Source organism: Solanum lycopersicum, chromosome 1, assembly GCF_036512215.1.
Source record: "Solanum lycopersicum chromosome 1, SLM_r2.1".
Lineage (NCBI taxonomy): Eukaryota > Viridiplantae > Streptophyta > Magnoliopsida > Solanales > Solanaceae > Solanum > Solanum lycopersicum.
This window is the reverse complement of record NC_090800.1, coordinates 3466741-3487968: the sequence shown is the minus strand read 5'-3', so window position 1 is coordinate 3487968 and position 21228 is coordinate 3466741. Positions and strand designations below refer to the sequence as shown.

At 34.8% G+C, this 21228-nt stretch overlaps 2 protein-coding genes across 2 annotated transcripts; one reads left to right on the top strand and one right to left on the bottom strand.

Annotated features, from left to right (window-relative positions):
* Nucleotides 1-3070, bottom strand: LOC101251804 (large ribosomal subunit protein eL30). The gene is made up of 5 exons (XM_004228425.5): nucleotides 2893-3070; nucleotides 2694-2799; nucleotides 1085-1186; nucleotides 347-415; nucleotides 1-228 (listed from the first exon to the last, which is right to left on the bottom strand). The coding sequence occupies exons 1-5, from the start codon at nucleotides 2911-2913 to the stop codon at nucleotides 188-190; spliced, it is 339 nt and encodes a 112-aa protein (XP_004228473.1). The 5' UTR covers nucleotides 2914-3070; the 3' UTR covers nucleotides 1-187.
* A 3437-nt stretch (nucleotides 3071-6507) lies between these two features.
* Nucleotides 6508-20157, top strand: LOC101252107 (serrate RNA effector molecule). The gene is made up of 12 exons (XM_004228426.4): nucleotides 6508-7287; nucleotides 10767-10885; nucleotides 11286-11343; nucleotides 12213-12287; nucleotides 12461-12535; nucleotides 12615-12662; nucleotides 12823-12891; nucleotides 12978-13778; nucleotides 13860-13908; nucleotides 16485-16762; nucleotides 16879-17046; nucleotides 19569-20157. Exons 1-12 carry the CDS (start codon nucleotides 6842-6844, stop codon nucleotides 19627-19629), a joined length of 2247 nt encoding a protein of 748 aa, XP_004228474.1. The 5' UTR covers nucleotides 6508-6841; the 3' UTR covers nucleotides 19630-20157.
* The last annotated feature ends 1071 nt before the right edge of the window (nucleotides 20158-21228 follow it).

Here is a 21228-nt window from a genome sequence, read left to right as displayed (position 1 = left end):
TTAAAGTCTACAAAGTAGATGGAAAGATAACTCAAGAAAATTGTTAAAATCAGATTCAACATCAAAACTTTCTTGCAACAAGTGATAAATGAAGTTGTCAAACTCATCAATTGTAGCTACTTTTTCTTAATAACAATCGGGCAACTTCTGAATAGGATCCAAAACAGCATCAAATCAAATGCCTCTTTCACTGGTCAGAAGGCAAGCTTTTAATAATATCAGAATCACCTGTAACAACCGCAGAGATTTAGAACATCGACGAGACAATAACAACTTTTTTACAATAGCCAAGGCCAGAAATACAATTGATTGATGGATACTATGAAGAATTCCACCATATGTTTACCTGGGTCAATAATACTGAGGCAACAAACTCTGAAGTATTTACCACAGGCAGTCCCCAAGTCTACGTTGTCTGCAATAATGGAAAACATATAATAAGCACAAGGAACAATAACACAACCGGAAAAGTATTGAAAACAATCTACCAACAAGTAAAATGAAACAATTACAAACTTAGCTTCCACTAAGAGGTGTATCACAAAGAGATGTAGAAAAGCATACGCAACTCACTAAAACTTTTGACAGGATAGTCAACAAGATCATAGAATAAGAAACCATAAGAAGCAAGAGAAACCATGCAGGCATAACAAATATGCATCGGAAGATAAGCCAATCTAGACAACAATAAGGCTGTTAAATATTTAGTTAATAGTTAGCCCACTGACATATAATCAGGTTCCCCCCACCCCTCAACTCACAACATATAAACTTAGTTTGCATACCCAGACTATTTATGCTTCGATATCCTTATCATGGTATCAATCCTAATAAAGAAGGGATTTTCGTGGGATTCCATCCTGATCACTATTATGAGCACTTCTATTTAACCATACACAAATCCAAACAAAAATCTTTCCAAAACAATGCTGATACAAGAACTCAGACAGAAAAAGAAAGACACCTAAAAGAAAGTAAAGCTCTCCAGTGAAAGCTATATGTTGAAAGCAATATCAAGGACACTTTGGGAGCACAAAGAGAAATATTGGTATCTGAAAGAATGTATTGAATAACAGGGACTCACTTCCGTTGTAGTGGTGAACTCCAACCTTTGCCAACATAGCATAGTACTCTATCTCAGACTTCCTGATAGGAGGACAGTTGTTGGCAATGATGACAAGTTTTGCTGTAACATTCAAAAATATAGAAACACAAGTGAGAAAGCAACAAACTCTACTCCCTCTCTAACAGGGAATCCATAATCAGGAAATATGCTTCCTTCCCCCTCCTATTTTACATAAACAAATAAGTCATATTGACCTCACAAAAATTCGCAAAGACCATTCACATGGAAAGGGAGTAAATTTCTAAATTGTAATGTAATATTTGCAAGAAAGGGAAGGACATGAATAAGTTGTTAAGACAAGAATCAAATTATATAGCCCAATCAAAGCAAAATGAATAAAGGATCCATACAGCTGACACCAAACACATGGGGTTGATGATACAATTATTAATTCCTAAATAACTTTGCTATAAAAACTAGCAAGCATTGATATAATTACATATAACAGATTTCTCCTTGATTATTTATGATTTTTCAACTTCAACTTTAACTCCTCAATTTGAACAGTCCAAGTAAGAAATATGTGGTGAGCTTCTTGAGACAGTGCTCATAACATTTTGGCTCGCTTAATTAGTTTTAATTAAAATTTTAAAACTAAGATCTGATCAGTTAAAAACTCAGAAGTCATTTTCAAAATTAACAGCTGAAACCTCACGGATCAAGGTACACTTTCTCAAAAAAAAATTATTTATATTATACTCAAAGAAAAAATTCACCAAATTATATGATTAATTAGTCATCAATAAGGGTCTATATTATATTGTTAACTCAAATGCTACACAATCATTTATCTCATCCCGATATCAACCCTTCTACACTAGAGATTAATCTTTTATGTCTACACCCCAAAAACAGAGCACTGATACAAAGCAAATATTATGCTCAAAGAGAAAATAGCCAAATTATTCCATCCAATAGTCATCAACAAGGGTATCTGTTATATTGTTGACTCAAAATGCTACACATCATATATCTCAACTCAACATTTAACAATTCTCCAGTAGAAATTAGTCTTTCAAGGCTTCTTTCCAAACACAGAGCTATATAGCAAATATTCTGCTCAAAGAAAAAAAATTACCAAATTATATCATCCAATAGTAAGGGTCTGTGATACATTAAACGCTACACAATCCATATATCAATTCTATATTAACCATTCCCCACTAAAGATTGCCCTTTTCTAGCTACATTCCAAACACAGAGCACTAATACATGCAAATATTATGCTCAGAAAGACAAACGCCAAACTATTCTATCACCAAATTCTACTATCCAAAAGCCATCAATAAGGGTCTTCTATTAAATTGTAGACTTGAATGCTACACAATCCTATATCTCATTTCAATATTAACCCTTCTCTTCTATAAGATCAGTCTTTTATGGTTACATTCCAAACACAGAGCACTGTTACATACCAAATATAATGCTCAAAGATAAAATCACCAAATTACAGCTATATTTGAAACACAGAGAACTGATACATAGCAAAATAACAAATTCCACATCAAAATTACACCAGATTACTTTACGCCCAAACTAAAGAGCGATTGAGCTCACTAAACAATACCTTTGGAACTTCTAATTGTTTTGAGAACAGTTTTGTATCCCAATGTATACTTCCCGCTCTTCATAACAAGAGCGAGCCTGTTGTTGATACTCTCATGAGTCTTCTTCTGCAAAATTCACAAAAAAAAAAATCCTAATTTAGCATTTTCATGATCCGATTCGTCCACACAAATCGATTGAACGAAGAATGAGATACTTACGGTCTTCTTTGCAGCCACCATCGTGGATTCCGGTGAGAAAGAACAACGTCGGAGATGGAGGATTTGAAGAAGCAAATTACGTCGACGGCGGCGAACGAACCCAGAAATGTGTGAAGAGGTTTGCAATATATAAGCTGATGAAGTACTCTAGGGTTTGGGTTTGAAGACTTAAAAGCCCAAATTGCCATAGTAATACCCGGCCCATATTTTATCAACCCAACACATTTTTTCCTTATTTTGCGTTAGTCTTTAATTTTTATCTTTTAACGGAAATAATCTTTTTTATGAAAATACAAAATTTAGAAATAATAAATAATAGAAAACTTTCAAAAATAACAAACGTTATGCATTAAACAGGGTTCTATAGTTATAGTTTATTCAATTACGATTAATAGCAAAATATTAGGGGAGTAAAGACGCTAGATCTGAGAGAGAGTGTATTTATTCGCAGATTTAGTAGAAAAAAATACATCTACAAATTGATTATATCAAAAATGAGTACATATTAAAAGGAGAGAGGTGAACGAGATCGAAATAGGGAGGAGAGAAGCGAGTGAGATCGAGGGAGGGAGGCCAGTGGATTGTATTTTGTATTTGTTTTGTATCAATTGTATTTGGAACACAACGAATACAATTGTATGCATCCTCTCTTTGTTTGAATACAAATACATTTTGAAAGAGAGAATGAATTCATATTGTATTTCGTATGATTACAAATACAATTGATACAAAAAATACAAAATACAATTTTTCAAAAACAATTAAAATAAGATTCAAAGCTTGTATATATATTTAATTGAATACAATTGGAGAGAGAGGTTGTTATAAAAACAATATATTGTTGTTATTGTTTTTTTTCTTTTGTAATATTTTTGAACTAATTCTATCTTTTCATAAATGAGTTAAATTTTTTACTTATTCCATAATTCTTCCATAAATAATTTTTTTTTATTTGGCTATACTTGATATCTATAAATTTTAATTTTAATTGTGCATCACTAGATATTGAAATTGTCCAAAGAATGTAACAAATAAACACGTTCAAATATTTTAGGTATTATAAGATTGAAATGCAAACACTTTTACATGGAATGGATAAAAATAAGGGATAATTGTATATAATAGCAAACTAATAACCTAAAATAAATGGAGTAACTACGGTTTAATTTAATTATGCTCCATAGCAAACGTTCGCCAAAGTTTGTCAGTCGCCTCTCTCCCAAAAATCTCGTTCGCCACTCTCCCTCTGCTCGCCTCTCTCGCTTTATACACAGAAGTGTATAAATTGTGTTTCTGTTTTGTATGAAGCGGGAAAAAATTGTATATACACATGCAAAAACATATATTTTCGTGCTATACACTTAATTATACAATTTACAAACATTTTACTTCAATTCAATTGTAGACAAATGCAAATTTTATACAAATATTGCAGCGAAAAAGGCCAGCGAATTATACAATTGTAGTGAAATACAATTTTCTCTCGCTTTATACAACAGAAGTGTATATATTGTGTTTCTGTTTTTGTATAAAGCGAGAGAAAAACATATATCTTTTTCCTATACACTTATAATTATGCAATATACATACATTTTACTTTGTTTCAATTGTATGCAAAATAAATTTTATCAATGTCTCTTCATGTTATCTCAACAATCAAAAGAAATTAGGAGACATTAATCCCAAAATTAACATCTAAACAAAAGCTTATAGTTTCAGATTTTCTATTATTGAATATTATGCATTAAAATTTCGATCATGAATTACAACAAACATGAAAGGAAAACAACAAGCAACAATAGTATTTGTATTTAAATTTATGTGAAGGCTGCCATCTTTATAAAATCTTTAAGAAAACATATGTGATTCCCTAATTCTTTTCTTCAGAATTGTTTTTGACTTGATGAAATACTTGCGGCTCAACATTTGAAGCAGACTTGCAGAGTCTTATAGAGACCTCTTTATATATGTTTGAACTAGAGTTTTGGAGATATTTTGGTCCAAACAATTTTGGCCCTTTGGCTTGAAGAACATGAGTATTTGAGCTCATTTTGTCAACTTGATATATTGGTCCAAATATAATTTGCACTTGATTTAAGTCATATAATTTTAAATTAAATATTAATTTAACTTTATTAACCAATAATTTTACTTTCTATGATAAATTTAAGATTTAATATAAATTTATTAATAAAATTTCATTATCAACAAGATTTAAAATAGACCTGAAAACAGTGAAATTGAAATAATTGTATTATATAGCCAACTCTAACTAGTTAGGACATGATTGTGAAATTGAGATATTGGATTCATAGATCCAACTCGAGCTAGTGAACTTTATAATTAGGTATCGTATCTAAGTTAACACAAACTAAAAGCATTTATAAATAATTTAGCAAGATTCATATAAGACAAATAATTAAAGATCTTTGTTAATGATATTAAATATTATATTTGAGATATGTATAGCCTTTTGAAAATATATTAATTAATAAACGTATGTTCTTAATTAATATTATAAAAAATAAATTATTTATATTTTTTATTTAGTATATTTTAATTAAATTAATTATTAAAGTTAAAAGCACATCATGAAATGCGTGTTTGACAAAAAGATTAATATTATAAATATAATATCATAAAATTATAAAAACATTTAACAGAAAGATAATCTATCAAGTCTAACTAAAAAAAATAGTATGCAACATAAAATATCTGGTCAATACTTCTAAAACAAATGAAATTGAAAATATAACATAAGTTATAAATTTAAAACAAAAAATTTAATGTAATACTCTTATATCAAATTCCAACATAACATACCTCAACATGATTTAAAAAAAAAAAAATATAAGTTCATAACCTTATTCAACAATAAATTCTACTCTAATTTAAAAATTAAAATACTAACAAAATTATACTGATAAAAAATTCTTATAGATAATACGAAAAATTATATGAAATCATATGAAGTAATGATTGATAATGAGAAGGAAATGAAATATAGATAGTATAAAATATAAATGTATATTTTTAGAAAACAATTAGAATATTAATAAAAATAAAAAAGAATTTAAAATAATAAAATAAAAAATAAATTTAAACGAAAAAAATTAGAAATATAAGGAAGAAATAATCAACTTATAATTACACCATTTAATTATTATCAGCAATTCGCAACTCCTCTATGATTAAAATAATGTAATTATCTCTGTCAATTACGCTCAATTACCTGCTGACCAAGTAATTAAATAGATGACCAACCAAACATGCCATACAATGTAATTGCACTCAATTATATCAAATCAGCTAGCAAGCTGATTTTCCAAACACACCTTAAAGGTTTTTAGACAAAGCAGAAGAAAGAAATTTTTGTTTCACATAAATGGATTCACAAGTGTCTTCGTAAAAAACTACATGTTTCTCAAATGTTCATTCACATTCAAATATGTTTAGATCTCCTAAATACAATTTATGTTATTTTTGGTATAAATACCCACACGCGCAGACACCCACATGTACACGTACGCGTATATTCGCGCACACTCACCCACGCGCACATACACGCAAACACATACACACACAAATGACCCTTTTTTTTTTAAAAAAAAAACTTATAACTATGTTATTTTTAAAGATTTTTAAAATTTATCAAAACACTCGGAAATGGAGGATAAAATTTGTATAGTAGAAGTGAAATAGAAAAAGTTAGTGGAGTTAAAAATCAAAATCTTCTTTTTGTGGGGAAATTAAGTAATTGAAGAATACTTTTGGGGTTGTAAATGAAAACCTTTTATCTCCTTAAAACTCAAAAATCTTATTTACTTTCCACTCCCTCACCAATCTTTTATTCTCCATTTGTCACTCTTAATTTCCACATCTACAAACAAACACTGCACTCTCAGCTAGGGTTTCTCTTCCCGACGATTCACCGCCACCGTCGCCGCCCATGGCTGAAGTAATGGACGCTCCGTCGGAAGGTTTAGAACGCCGCCGTGAACGAAGCAAGGAAAATCCAAACAAGTCGACGGAAGAGCCACCGGTATCTTCTCCACCACCGCCTCCTCCTCCTCCGCCGTCGAGGCGTGGCCGTGATAGAGATTCACGGGAACGGAGGGATGACAGGGATTTTGATCGTAGAGGTGGTCGTGGGGACTATTACGATCGTAATCGTTCTCCTCCTCATCATCCTCCTGGTCGAGAGCGTGACTACAAACGTGGAAGGCCTAGCCATAGCCCTCCTCCTCCTCTTCCTCCTTATCGTGACCGACGTGGTGGATATTCTCCTCCTCACCGTCGTTCGCCTCCATTTCCACCTTATAAGCGTTCTCGTAGAGATGACTATGATGGACGCCGTGGAAGTCCTAGAGGTGGTTTTGGGCATGGTGATCGAAGGTAAATTACGAAGCTTTTTCTCCGCATATGATTGGAAATTCTCTTATAAATCTTCGATTATCAGTCTGTTTAGCCAATCAGTGGGATTTCTTATGGATGGCCGCAGTTAGGTTGTTACTGAGGCATGTTATGGCTATGTAGTAGGATTACATAAATAATTAAGTGGAGGATGGCAGACGCGCAGACTCATGATTCACCTTGTTTTAAGCTGAATAATAGTAGATTTTTGGGACCTGGGTGATGAAAGGAAGGAGTAGGAAGAACTTATTTACTATATAATTCAAGCTGAAAAATAGTAGATTTCTGGGACCTGGGTAGTGAAAGAAAGGAGTAGTAAGAACTTATATACTATAATAAATATGGTGAAATATAGCATTTGTTGGTCCATTAGTGTGTTGGATTAGTATATGCAACAGCAATACAGTACACTTTCCAGGGCATTACCCATTTCCCCTAAGAAATTGCTATGAGAATGTTTAGGTGCTGACAAAGGTTATGTTTGGGCTTTTTGAGGGTTCAGTACTATTAGAACAGTGGTGTAAGCTGAAGAAGTTAGCTTCTGTGAGGTACCAGTTTTGGTCCTTCCCATAATGCACATATTTTTTGAAAAATGTAGCTTCTCTGAGGTTCCGGTTTTGGTATGGTGTATAATGCTCATATCTGATTACACCTTAATCATGTACTAGATAAGTTGGTTATATCAATTTCCTACATTTATTCCGCCCACTGTGTCTGTTTCATTCAAATACTAATGGACTCTTTAGTGATGACCGACAAACCTTTTGTTTAGTTCAAGCTCAATGACATGTTGATGACAGATGCTGCAATTCTGTCTGTCTATGCTAGCAGACATATTAAGGTGCCAACATTGTATGTAAACATGAAATTGGAGGATGTTTTTTTTTTGAGAAGCTATCAAGTTGGATGTATTAAGCACAAAATGGTAGCAAGGAGGAGATACTTCTTCCTACTTGATAGCTAATGCCCTGGGAGAAGCTGGCCATAGTGCTCTGATTTTTCCAATGTCCGTCTGCCTGCGGCGGCCCTCCTATAATTGAATACCATTCATTCAATTGAAAATGTTTCAATGCGGTTACCCTCTTCCCTAGTGCACTGTCTTCCAAATTAAATCTGCATAACCATCTCATCGAAAGGCTCGTGTTTTGTGTCCTCAAGTTCTTGATCCCTAATCTTCTTCCATTCCTCCCTTTTTTTCTTGATTGATGTGACGGTACTCCATTCGACTTGGAGGAAGTTCTTGAACTTTTTCTACCCTGATGGGTATTGGACAAAGAGACATAATATAAGATGTCATGGAATTAAGTGACCCAAAGAGAGAGGTATTGTCTCTTCCAGTTAGCCAATGTCTTTTCACATTTCCTTATAACACCATGCCAAATAGAATCTGCTACCTGTTTTGCCCCTTAAGTCATCCCCAAGTACTCTGTGGGGAGACTTTCTATTTGACATGCAAGATTGGTAGCCAAAACCTGCATATTCTGGACTGAATTAACTGTAAACAAGCTGCTTTTGACCAGTTAACATGGTGTACTGATACAGCTTCAGAAGTATTTAGGATCACGTAATTGTTCGCATAATTACATGAAGGAGTACCATCCACGCCTTTGGGAATATGAATTGCTGTTTTTTTTTTTAAAATTTTTTTTTGGAGTTCTTAATACTCTACTTGCATTTAACACAGTGCTGTCTAACAGGATTTGTCAGTAAAAAATATGTTGCTGCATACTCTAGTGAACAGAAAACAGCCTGGGTTAAGTTATTTCTAGTGCTAAGCTTTATAAAATGTAGACAATAATCAACACTCATTTGGAAACCCTATGACCAGAGATCAGTGATGACAGAGTAATCGTAGGAAATAAAAGGATTATATGGACTGTAAGTTATGCGTGAAATCCTCCAATTTATATTATTGAGGAGCAAATGGAAATCCGATAAAATTTTTTAGGTCCGCTGCAGCTTTCAAGAAAATTAGTTGATGTTACGGTTAGGAATTCTCACTCAGACCACTGGTGATCAGGAAAATAGATTCTACAAGCTGTTATTTCACCTCTGTAGAATCTAGGAACCATGGTATTATTTTGCTGTATACCTGAAGAGTTGCAGAACAATCTTAGAATCACCTTATAACCTTCATAGCGTAATTGTTCGACTTCATTTTAACTTACCAACTTTTATTCTGAAGCTAAAATCATTCACTTTCTTAGGTTTCTAAACATTAGATTAGAGATTACGGAGTGTGTTAGATCTATCAAGCAACCTTTGATATGTTGGTGCAAGTTTCCTGATGTTAGAGAAATCCAATATGAACACAAAAAACTGTTATCTAAAGATATTTGTATTTTTCTAGCTTACTCTGTAGTGAGTTCTTGCATCCAATGACATATGGTGATAATTTTTTGATGAAGTAGTGGTATTTCAATTGAAGAACCATCAAGAAGATGCATAATCACAAAAACAGAAATAGAAAAGTACATATCAAAGAGTTTGTTATCCTCGTTACAGTGTGTCAGTCCATTCTAGGGAGCTAAGAAAGTTCTAATATCAGCAACTGCTAATTACAGGTGTTAACTTAACCAGCTAAAAAGGATAAGCAACATTTTTCCTTGAGAGTGTCATTTGGAGTTGAGAATTTCATAAGATCACGTTTGGTTCTTTTCGCTCCACAAACACCAAAAAATAACTACAGGAATCATCAACTAAATGTTCTTGATGGGCTTCTCAACTCTCTGTGAACTTCTTCTTTTATAAGTCTCTCTCATATGATGTGGCATGACCCAATTCAAACCAAAAATACAGTAAAACATATTCTGCAGTTCAGTGGCCACTGAACAATGTAGGAAAGAAGCGACTGACACTCTCCAGGAGGTTGACTGCTGGAAGCCTTTTCTGTGAGGGTGTCTTGTGTTAAACATGACCCAGTTAGAATAGTCCAAATTGAAGCATATAACCTTGGTGGGCAATTCAGTTTTCTGTATCAGCTTCCATGACCAGAGGTCATTAAACTTATTCAGGATCACATCAATGGTGAACATCTTTATTCTGGCGAACTGCAAACATATCCATTTCCCAACAGTGTATTGACCTTTTGAGTTGCACTTCTCAATTACTGTCAAGTCTATTTTGTGCAAGGGAGTCCTTACTAAAGAATGACATGCACAGATTAGAACAGATAAAAGCACGATCAGCCGTTTATTTGTTAAATAAGAACAAAAATATACCTGAGGAAACTAACGAATTTCTGCCTCTTTTTCTTGTCTTTATTTGCACACTTCTCTAGTCGTCCAAAGTAGCATCATTCATTGTGTTTTCTTTATTATTCATGCTTTTATGGCATTTGTCCTTTTGCATAATTCTTGTCTTGCAATTTTTTTGCATTTACAAATCTGATCTTTTCTGTTGTCAAATTATCTTGCAAGTGTTCTTATGATGGTGCTTACGAAATCTTCTTGATATTGCAGATATGGTTATGACCATCAAGGAGGTTATGACCGTGAGATGGGGGGTAGACCTGGTTATCCTGATGAGAGGCATCATGGACGATTTGCAGGACGCTCGTCTGGTGGCTATCGAGGAGGAGGTCAGTCTCATTTATATTTTACTCTCATGGAGTATCTGCTATCAGTGGGCGTGTTAAATGTGTAGTGTTTCTGCTTTGTAAAGTCTTAACTTCTATTTGAGTAATATGTGTTTTTGGGGTGCTTTATGTAAATATTCGTTGCTCTATAGGATTTGTTTCATTTTGTTTTCTTAGATGGTTCCCCTAAAACCCACTCATGTCTTCAACAAACTGGAGGGAGAAATGTTCATATTTGAACTTTTTGATGGTCTTTTAGGTGCAACCTGGTTGATTTTTCAGTTATTCTTTTGTAGCTTTAGTCTAGTACTATTATTCACGATCAAATTATTTGCTCCAAATTTTTTGTGGCGTTTGGCATTTCTTGGGATGGAGTTTTGACCTATATATATTTTTTTGATAGACTGGGGCCCTGTTCGCGGAGGATTTGCAGATAGCTTTGGTGCAGGGAACAATCAAAGGTACAAGTTTGTGCCATAAATTATTACTCTTTCCAATGTTCTTATTTTTGCCTTTACACCTCCCTGCAACTTCTATGCTTGTAAAAGAGCACCCTCCCCCCCTTCCCCCTCCCCATAGACTCCCATCTAGTAAAGTCAGTCCTGTACATTCCTATAGTAGGTGTTAAGTTTGCAAGTAACGAGTGCAGCTGCATGATCAATGCTATTATATGAGTGGCAGTGCTTGCTCCCATGTTATCTTTGTCATTTAGCATCATGATGAATGAATTCTTTGTCTCTGATTTTTTGTTGGGCATCAATATGTGACAGGAAAATTGTGTTTTACAAGAAAGTGGCTTGAGATAAATGAAAAGAAAAAGAAATGATTATTTTTTGCAGGTCTGCTTGGATGTAAAATAGAAAGAGGCTGTTTGGATTGGCTTTAAGTACTTGTTTTTAAGCCAAAATAACCAAAAAAAGCCAAAAGCCATTAGTTATAAGTCCATCCAAATAGGCTCTAAGAATGTGGGGTGGTTACAACTTGCACAAACACCTACTTACCATCTATCTCCTCCCCTAGTCTCCTTGCAAAATAGAACTTTTCCAGAGGCGCGTCTTTTTCTAACAAATTTGTAAATGTGTTCCTCTCCTTCATTAAATACTGGATGATTAACTCTCATGCTCCTTTTTCTTTTCCATTCAACCGAATAATACCTTTATGCATGAGAGTATGAGACTTTTCCACGATTTTTATGTGATTTTCTTTCAGTTGAATTGTTATATGAATATGGTCTGGGACCTGTGTTATTTCATTAGTCTTTCTTAAAATCTTTAAGATGGGTTTGTCATGTGGTTTAAATAATCAATGCACTCTTTTGTACATGTTGCAGAGAGGGATTGAAGTCTTATAAGCAGTTCATTCAGGAGCTTGAAGATGATATCTTGCCAGCTGAAGCTGAGCGCAGGTGAGACTGAAACCATGATGATAAAATCTTGTTCTTTAGATGTGTCAATTTAAGCTTAGTTTATTGGCCTCAGTGTAACTTGCAGATTTTTTATTTGTTTTGAGTACATTCTCTCATATTCGTGTAAAAATATGTCACTGCAAAATAATGGAGCTAATTCTCCTCATATGCAGGTACCAAGAATACAAGGCTGGGTACATAGAAGCACAAAAAAGAGCTTATTTTAACGCTCATAAAGATGAAGAATGGTACACTTCCAGCTCAGCTAGCTTGTCCTGCTATGTTTATTTGTTTTGGCTTTCTAATAGAAGTTCTTTGTATATGCAGGTTGAAAGACAAATACCATCCATCAAACTTAATTTCTGTTATTGAAAGGTACATGTTGATACCATGAACAGAATGTTGTAGGGATAATTTTGGCGATGCTCTTGTTTGTTTCTTGGACAAACTGCTTTTAGACCTTTTACTTATTGTTCTAGTCAGGTGTATGACTTTGGTTCTATTGAAGTCTTTTCTCCGTCTTAATTTCCTGTAGGAGGAATGAGCTTGCAAGGAAATCGGCAAAGGATTTCTTACTTGATTTGCAGAGTGGAACTCTAGACATGTAAGACCTGTTTGTTCTTAATATATGGAATGTGCAAGATGAAATTGTATCCTGCTTTCTGAAGTGATAAATCTTTGCATGAATAGAGGTCCTGGTGTTGCACCTCCTCCTACAAACAAATCAGGACAGTCAAGTGAGCCAAATTCTGATGAAGAAGCAGATGAAAATGGCAAAAGGAGGAGGCATGGGAGGGGACACAATAAAGACCCTGACTTACTTTTAGCTGCTCCAAAGGCTCACCTAGTGAGTTCTGATCCCAGAAGAGTCCAGATTGATGTTGAACAAGCACAGGCACTTGTGAGGAAGCTTGACTCGGAGAAGGGAATAGAGGATAACATACTATCTCGGTCTGATAATGATAGGGGAAGCAGAGACAAGTCTCATGGTTCCACAGGCCCAGTTATTATCATAAGGGGCTTAACTTCAGTGAAAGGTCTCGAGGGAACTGAGTTACTTGATACACTTCTAACCTATCTGTGGCGCATTCATGGGGTGGATTATTATGGCCTGGCAGAGACAAATGAAGCCAAGGGTCTCCGGCATGTGAGAGTGGACGGCAAGGCTGCTGATGCAACAAGCAATGGAGCAGAGTGGGAATCAAAAGTGGATTCTCATTGGCAAGACAGGCTGAAGGGGAAGGATCCCTTGGAGGTAATGGCTGCAAAGGAAAAACTTGATGCTGTTGCCGCCGAAGCCTTAGATCCCTATGTCCGTAAAATTAGGGATGAGAAGTATGGCTGGAAATATGGTTGCGGAGCCAAGGGTTGTACAAAGCTCTTCCATGCGTCTGAATTTGTCCATAAACATTTAAAGTTGAAACACCCTGATCTGTCAGTGGATCTGACTACTAAAGTGCGTGAAGATTTGTATTTCCAGAACTATATGAAGTAAGTGCAGTACACAGTAATATCTTATTTTCCACCTTCTTACTTTTAGTTTCAAGGCTAAAAGGTTTTAAATGATCTCAGTGATGAAAATTCTCCTGGTGGGACTCCTGTAATGCTGCCATCTGTGCCGGTAACCCATCCATTTCTTCTTCTTTATGTTAAGTAACATTTCTCGGGTTCTTACTTCGCATGTGTTTTTGAACGTCTTGAATTTTCTACTCCAGGCTTTTTCTCATACTTTTTAAGGTGACTAAGTAATGCTGTAGTATCCATCAATGATGTCTTGTGAACTTTGCTGTGTTCTTTCTATAGTCTTCATTTTGAAGAATCTAAAAAAAAACATGCTTCATGTTTTAGGTTTTGTCATATTAATTTGTGGTCGATTGGTTTTCGGACAAATTTTACATGTACTGTAACAGAGGATTCTAGTTCCATAAATAATTACTGCTATTTTTTTGAAGTGTTGTTGGATGTTTTGGTTAATGGTATTGATACTGATATATGGTGTCATCTAAGTATATGTCTTATTTAAAATTAGATACAGAGTTATTTCTTGTAATATCTTTGTCCAAATAGAGGGAAGAATATGGAGGATTTATGTAACAACTCCAACTAGTCGGGATTGAGGTGTAGTGGATGGATTTATTGTCCAATATTCTATTAAATAATATAACAAGTGCAATATAATAAAGAGCTTAGTTTTCAAAATATATAATAATAATAATAAAAACAAAGAGCTTAATTAGATGTATTGTTATCAAAAAGTTTAATTACCTCAAATAAAGAAAAAAAAAAGAACAAATTTAAAGTGAGATAAGATAAATCACAAGATGAATGAATAGAGGGTACAGTTTTGGGTCCATTATTCATCAACTTTTGAACCTTCCGCCATTGGTCTAAGGTAGTCGTTTATTTAACTTTTGAACCTTTCACATTGACAAATGTTGCATTCCTCTTGTAAACACAACAAAACTTTCAAAAAATTCTTATGATTTAAATTATAATACCATAAAACATACTAGAAGAAAGTAATTGAGTGACAACAAGAGATGATTGAATTTCCAATAATAATGCGAAAGGTGCTGTTGTCATCTACATGCTTTTCTGAAGATACTGGCATAGTTATTGTCAGTTATTGTTCTTGGGGAAATCAAATAGGGCAACAAGCTTCTGATTGTTGAACTTGTAAATTGATATTGTGATTATTTTCAATAACATGATTAGCGAAATGACCCCTTTGAATTTGTCCACGTGATGAAGACTATGAGACTGAAATCTGTGATCTTCCATTTGGATGTGCGATTGATTCTGGCATCTTTTCTACGTAATGTCTGATATTGAACATTGTATGTTACAACTGATTCCATCTTCTAGAAACTGGTTATAGAATTGGTAGGCTGGAAAACTATCAAGTTTAGCATGTTCTCTAAGTCGTATCTAAGTTTTATAACATCCTCATCTCTCTAGTAGTATTGTGATGTAAAAAAGTATAGAACTGAAATCGAAGTTCTAAATTCAGCACATCGAATGGATTATAGAAACCTGTACTTATTATTTTCTGGTCCTAGGGCATTAGTTCAATGGTAAAAGTAGTATAACACGAAATGTGTGGTAGGCACTGCACATCTCGTGAGTTGAACCAAATCTACTATAGAAGTGGAGAAGGAACGGTATCGTGCCATTTATCCACCTAGTATTGAAGGTAGAAACAACAGAATTTTCAGTCATTGAAAAAACATATACTGATAGTACTGGTGGTTTGGACAAGTGTGCTTCAGTACCTCATTCTCCCTCCATTTCAATTTATAGGGCCTACCCTACTAAATGATAAGGGAGTCAGATGAGCAAGTTTAAAGTTCGAATTCCCCAACTCTACATGGGCTTCTGGCTTTTCTTAGTTGACAACTTTATTGAAATTATATGTTCAGCAACGAAAAATTTGTACTTTGACTGGGTACAAACTTCAAGGAAAAAAGGTCTTTGGATACTTATGCTCTTAGATATGCCATGACATTTGTGTGGCTACTAGACTTTTGAATCTTGTGATTTTAACCATGCCATAACATTTGTGTGGTTATAAACCCTTGTCATTAGGTGTAAAATAGAAAGTTCAAGTTAAATTGCTTTCAAACATAATAAAATGACATTCTTTTTGGAACAGACTAATACAGAGATAGTTCTTTTTTTTGAACAGAGGATAGTGTTTTTAAAATTGTTGAGAAAGCTCCAATAATGGTTAAGTTAAACAGTTCTAATTGATTGCCCTTTTATTATAAGAATGTTTGAGGTTTTGTTTGGGTGCAAAAACTACTCACACATTTCCCAGTTAGAAAATTGTTGATAGTACATGCACGTTTTAGTCCTGAATGTTGCCTTCACAGTTAGTGATGTTTAACCGAATTGGTTTGAACTGAGTAATTTTGGGTCTCTGTCATCTTCATTGCTGTGATGAATTCTCATCAGCTGGATTGTTCTTGTTGTTGGCACTCGGATATAATCCATTGTTTGTCATCTGTGTTTCAATGCTGTTTATCTTTTTTTGTGTTCTTGCCTATGTATCATAGTTTCATTCTCCTGATGGAGCTAGCCCGTCTTTATATGTTAATTAATTGAATAAGAGCAGTTTGATCCAATGCAGTAAACAGTCCTCGTTTTACTTGAACTTACAATCGGTGTTGAATTTAACTGCATGTTGGTTCTATGCAGAAAGAGAAGCCACTTAGGCGCCGACCTGGGCTAGATGGCCGGCTGAAGGATGACAGAGGGAACCGTAAAGATCGGGATGGACGTGCTAATGGCGGTGAAAGGTTTGATATGTCTGAAAATCCACAATCTGGAGATTTTCAGTCCAATAATGATGGTGCCTCTGGGGGAAATCCTGATGAAGAAATGTTTGATACTTTTGGTGGACAAGGGATTCCAGTTGCTTCTTTCCCTTCAGACATGGCTCCTCCACCAGTATTGATGCCTGTTCCTGGTGCTGGGTAACTTAAAATGATTCTTTCCCATAACTTGTTAAATTTGCAAAACGTAAGTCTTACCCATGTCTAGGATATGATTCTTGAATTTTGATTATTTTTTCATTTTCACTGCAATGTAGTCCTCTTGGTCCATTTGTTCCTGCGCCTCCTGAAGTTGCAATGCGAATGATGCGAGAACAAGGAGGCCCTACTCCATTTGAAGGCGGTAGAAATGGGAGGTCTGGGCCTGCAGGCCCGATAATTGCTTTACCTCCCGGATTTCGACAGGATCCTCGTCGCTTGCGAAGGTATTTCGTGCATTGTATGATTTTCAGATTGCTTAATGGTGAAACTACTAGTTATCATCATTCAAATGTTCATCTCACTAGAATAAGTAAAATTTGGTCAATTGTGAAATTCGCGCGGTTTTTTTTACTGCACAAGTGAATTTATTTTTCTCGGGTTAGAAGAGACAATATGGGTTCCAAAGTGTTGGTATAGTACATTGATGACTTGTAAAGTATGTTGGTGAAAAGGCTGATTCTAGATAATGGCTCTTTGAATGGTTTAATGGAAGATTATAATAAAGGCTTTGCACCGTCTTGTGTTGGTGTGAAGATGCAGGGAATAAAAACTAGGGCTGAGTTTTAGGCTGTGTGAGCAAGGGCTCACATCAGCTTATAAATGGTCCCTGGAAAATGGGTTTGGAGGTCCGTGTTGACATAGCACCAGTCCCAAATCTGACGTGTTGGTTAACGATTATTCCCTTTGTCCCAACTTACGACTTACTTTCCTTTTTCGTCAGTCCCAAAAAGAATTAACACATTTCTATATTAAGTAACAAAAGTATTGTTAGGCTAGGCTAACAAAAATCTATATGTTGGAAACAACACATGTATAATTTAACGCTTCTAGCTGTCTATCCCCTACTCATCTAGAATGTCTTGTACATGCTTCACACTTTTTAATTGCTTTTATTTTGGTATTTGGATGTACCCTTTTAATGTGTTACTTACTAACCTAGTTATTGAGCACCTAATTTGCTTCCTCTTCTACTGACCCGTCTTAATATTATGATTCTATCATCTTATTTTTTAATTATAGTACTTGCTTTGTTTTCGTTACTTCGGGTTTCTTAACCATTTTTGCCGTCAATGTTTCTTTCCTTTGCCGTGGGTCAAGGTAGGGGTAAGGGGTACACTCCACCTTCTCCATATCTCACTTATTGTGTATGTTGTTTGTATGTTTCTTCCATTTGATATTTTCATCATAGCTTCCTTACTCTTGTATTTTTTGAACCTATTTTGAAAAATGTTTTTATTGAGTCAAGAATCTTAACAGAAACAGTCTCACTACCTCCAAATGTAGGGGTAAGGTCTGTGTACACCCCACCCTTCCCTAAACATCACTTGTAGGATTACAATGGACATTGTTGGGTACGGCAAGGGGGTGCATTATGTATTGAGCCTTTACAGGATGAAGGCAATGATGTCAGCGAGTGATGTTGCATGGACCATTAGCACTTATGTGGGTAGTATGGAGGGAAATCAATAGGAGACTCTTTGAAGCTAATGAGCTTCTGTTGATTTTTTTTTAGATTGAGTAAAGTGTAATGTTATTGATAAATGGTGAATATGGATTCTATTTGTACAAAAGATCGGGTGTCTTCGCAGAGAATAATATGTTTCTGTATATTCTCTGTTTTGTTGTTCACCTGTTGTACACAGGAGCACTTTCCTACTATCGGTAATATTATACTTTACTTGATTTAAAAAAAAGAACGAGAAGAAAGCATGATACGCACATTACATGGTAGTTGTGCTACAATTTGGAGCTATTGCCTTGTTCATGCATGGTTTTGTAGAAGCAGTTCTTGTGAATACTAGTCACGGTGAGCCATGTCCAAGATAAATCTGCACATGCTGGTTTGTCTATGTTTGAAGATTAGGTTGAAGTAGACTTTTAATAATGGGTTCCACGTTGAGAAGAAGATGGACAGATAAGACAACGGGAGTCTAGTTTGTGTTGTGTTCACCCTTTTTGTTTATTTTCTCAAGGCAAGATTCAGAATCAAGAAACTTGTTTTGCTTCCTAAGTGTGGAGGAATGTCTTGCCAAAGAGGAGCTACTTCTGGAAATTCTTGGAAGTTGTTTACTTGCTTCTCGATCTGTTAGTACTGATTTTCTGTTATTGTTACAGTTGCGCGCTTCCAAAATACAACTACTCAAGATGAGTATGCCTCAGCACCACTGTGTAATGCTGGTGGTGGGTCATGTGTTATGTATTCAGTTGTCATGTGTTCTATGTTATAGTGACATACATCACTCCTACAATTTTTGTAAAAATGTATGTTTGTTTCCATGCGACATGTAGAATTATCCTCGAAGAAGTTGAAAACTGGAGGTGTGAGTAACATATTTTAGATTTGCAAATTGTGGCATTTTGTTGGTGTTTCATATGCTGGAGTCATTGGAATGACTATCTCGTGTGGAAGTTTTTCAACTTTGAATCTATTTTCAGAATTGGAGGAAAAGGCAGTACAAGAGAGCTGTAAAAGATCATATAGTTACGTTGTGCCTTAAGCAGATTATATGTATCTGTTTTTATCTTGGTTGCATTTTTGTTTCATTCGAGAAATTTCTTCCCTGATTGAATCCTGAAACTGTTGTTGTTTTGAGTTCGAATGGAGATGTGATTGACCTCTATGCATTTGCATGAATACATGCCATGGAATGTGATTTAATTTCTTATGAATAAACACTGCTTTCTTTTTTTTAAAAAAAGACTATCCATACTTCCTTTACTGACTTACAGTTCAACAATTTTGCAGCTATCAAGATCTCGATGCGCCTGAAGATGAAGTTACCGTAATAGATTACAGGAGTTTGTAGAGTAGACACGGAGAACGTTGTATTTCTTCCAGTGAGTAGAGGCAATTTGCGTTGATGCTACATTTAACCATTTTGATGTTGAAGCAATGAGCATATACTTGATGTCTTGAAGTTAACAATGATCGATGGGACCAACTACATTGACATGCATAGTTGGTCTTTTAGTTGAAGAGGAATTGTCCCGGGGGGCTAAGTAGTTACAAGATTTCTTTGGTAGCAAGCAGTGCCTACTTGCTAGATCTTTCCAGGTTCCGCATTAGCATTAAGTTCGTAGAATTTCTAAATTTTTTTGTCCTCCCCACCACTTGTTGTAGCAAAGATTTCAGGAGATATATGCTAATAAGAAGTTGGAATGGTTGAAGACAAGAAGGGGTAAGATATGCTACTGTAAAAATTAATTTGTGTGACTAGATTTATCAGTTTGATTTTTTTGGTTGCTACGTTGCGCGATACTTAAAATTGAAGGGAGATATTGTGACTCTTGAGATTTCTGATATGATGCCTATTGATCGTGTTTTATTCCGGCTAGACGGTTCTTTTGTTACCTTGTGCCTGATTGAGCTCAAAATGGACAAACCAAAGCCATATATCACAGACTCGGAATACTCCGAACACAACGAAGAGTTGTCCTGCAGTTTGGACTGGATTATGAAAACTTTAGTTTGTAATTTTTGGTGATTTATATAAATTTCATAAGCAACCATGTTTCATATGGAAGAAACATGTAAAATATGAGTACTTGCTTTTTCTCCATCTTTGTTACCCAAATGATTACAACATTGACCAAATTTTGAAGTGAAAATATCATATAAGTGCAATAGTATTGGGCTAATATCCAATTGGTGGGGCTAAATATAAGAAGTGATAAAAGCTTTATTTCATTAATTCAGTTATTTAGAGAAATTTCTTTTTATTGTTGGTCCAAAAAAAAAATAGCTACTAGCAAATTTCTTCCCATAACATGGACAATTAAAAGAAACAAAACTCATGGCTAATACACAAATTGGTGGGAAAATGTTCTAAGGCTATTCTCATATATATATTTTAATTGAATCGGTGAGAAAAAAAATATTTTCTTTTTTAAAAAAGAATGACTTGGATTGACTTGACACGAAGTTTAAGAAACTAAAGAATCTTTGAATTTTGTGGTTTTAAATTAAAGTAATGTGGAACGTATAAAACTGGTCTTTAAAGAGGTCATTCTTTTTTAAACAAACTAAAAAAAGAAAGGAGATCATTCTTTTTTAAACAAAGGATTAGAAATGTTTTCGTGTGAAAAAATTAGAAAAATTCCTGTTCTTTTCAGTACGAATCTATTCCTATCAAATACATTTTCCCAATGAGTCGGTTAGGTTGGAAGTGAATGAAAAAATCACGTTCTATAACACAAATTTCTCGGGAAATACATACATTTTTCCAGTGAGCCGGTTCGGTCGGAAATGAATGGTAAAATCATGTTCTATCGCACAAATTTCTCTCTGATTCGCGATTTGTGATGGAAATACATACACTTTCCCGGTGAGCCAGTTCAGTCGGAAATGAATGGAAAAATCATGTTTTATCGCACAAATTTCTCTCTGATTCGCGATTCGTGATGGA

Bases quoted from the DNA above. Each gene is read 5' to 3' on its own strand.
- LOC101252107 (XM_004228426.4), top strand. From the start codon at position 6,842: ATGGCTGAAGTAATGGACGCTCCGTCGGAAGGTTTAGAACGCCGCCGT. The intron at 12,536-12,614 runs GTACACTTCCAG...TTGTATATGCAG, and splicing joins GCTCATAAAGATGAAGAATG to GTTGAAAGACAAATACCATC. The intron at 13,779-13,859 runs GTAAGTGCAGTA...AAATGATCTCAG, and splicing joins TATTTCCAGAACTATATGAA to TGATGAAAATTCTCCTGGTG.
- LOC101251804 (XM_004228425.5), bottom strand. From the start codon at position 2,913: ATGGTGGCTGCAAAGAAGACC. The intron at 2,800-2,892 runs GTAAGTATCTCA...TGAATTTTGCAG, and splicing joins TGGTGGCTGCAAAGAAGACC to AAGAAGACTCATGAGAGTAT. The intron at 1,187-2,693 runs GTATTGTTTAGT...TGAATGTTACAG, and splicing joins AACAATTAGAAGTTCCAAAG to CAAAACTTGTCATCATTGCC.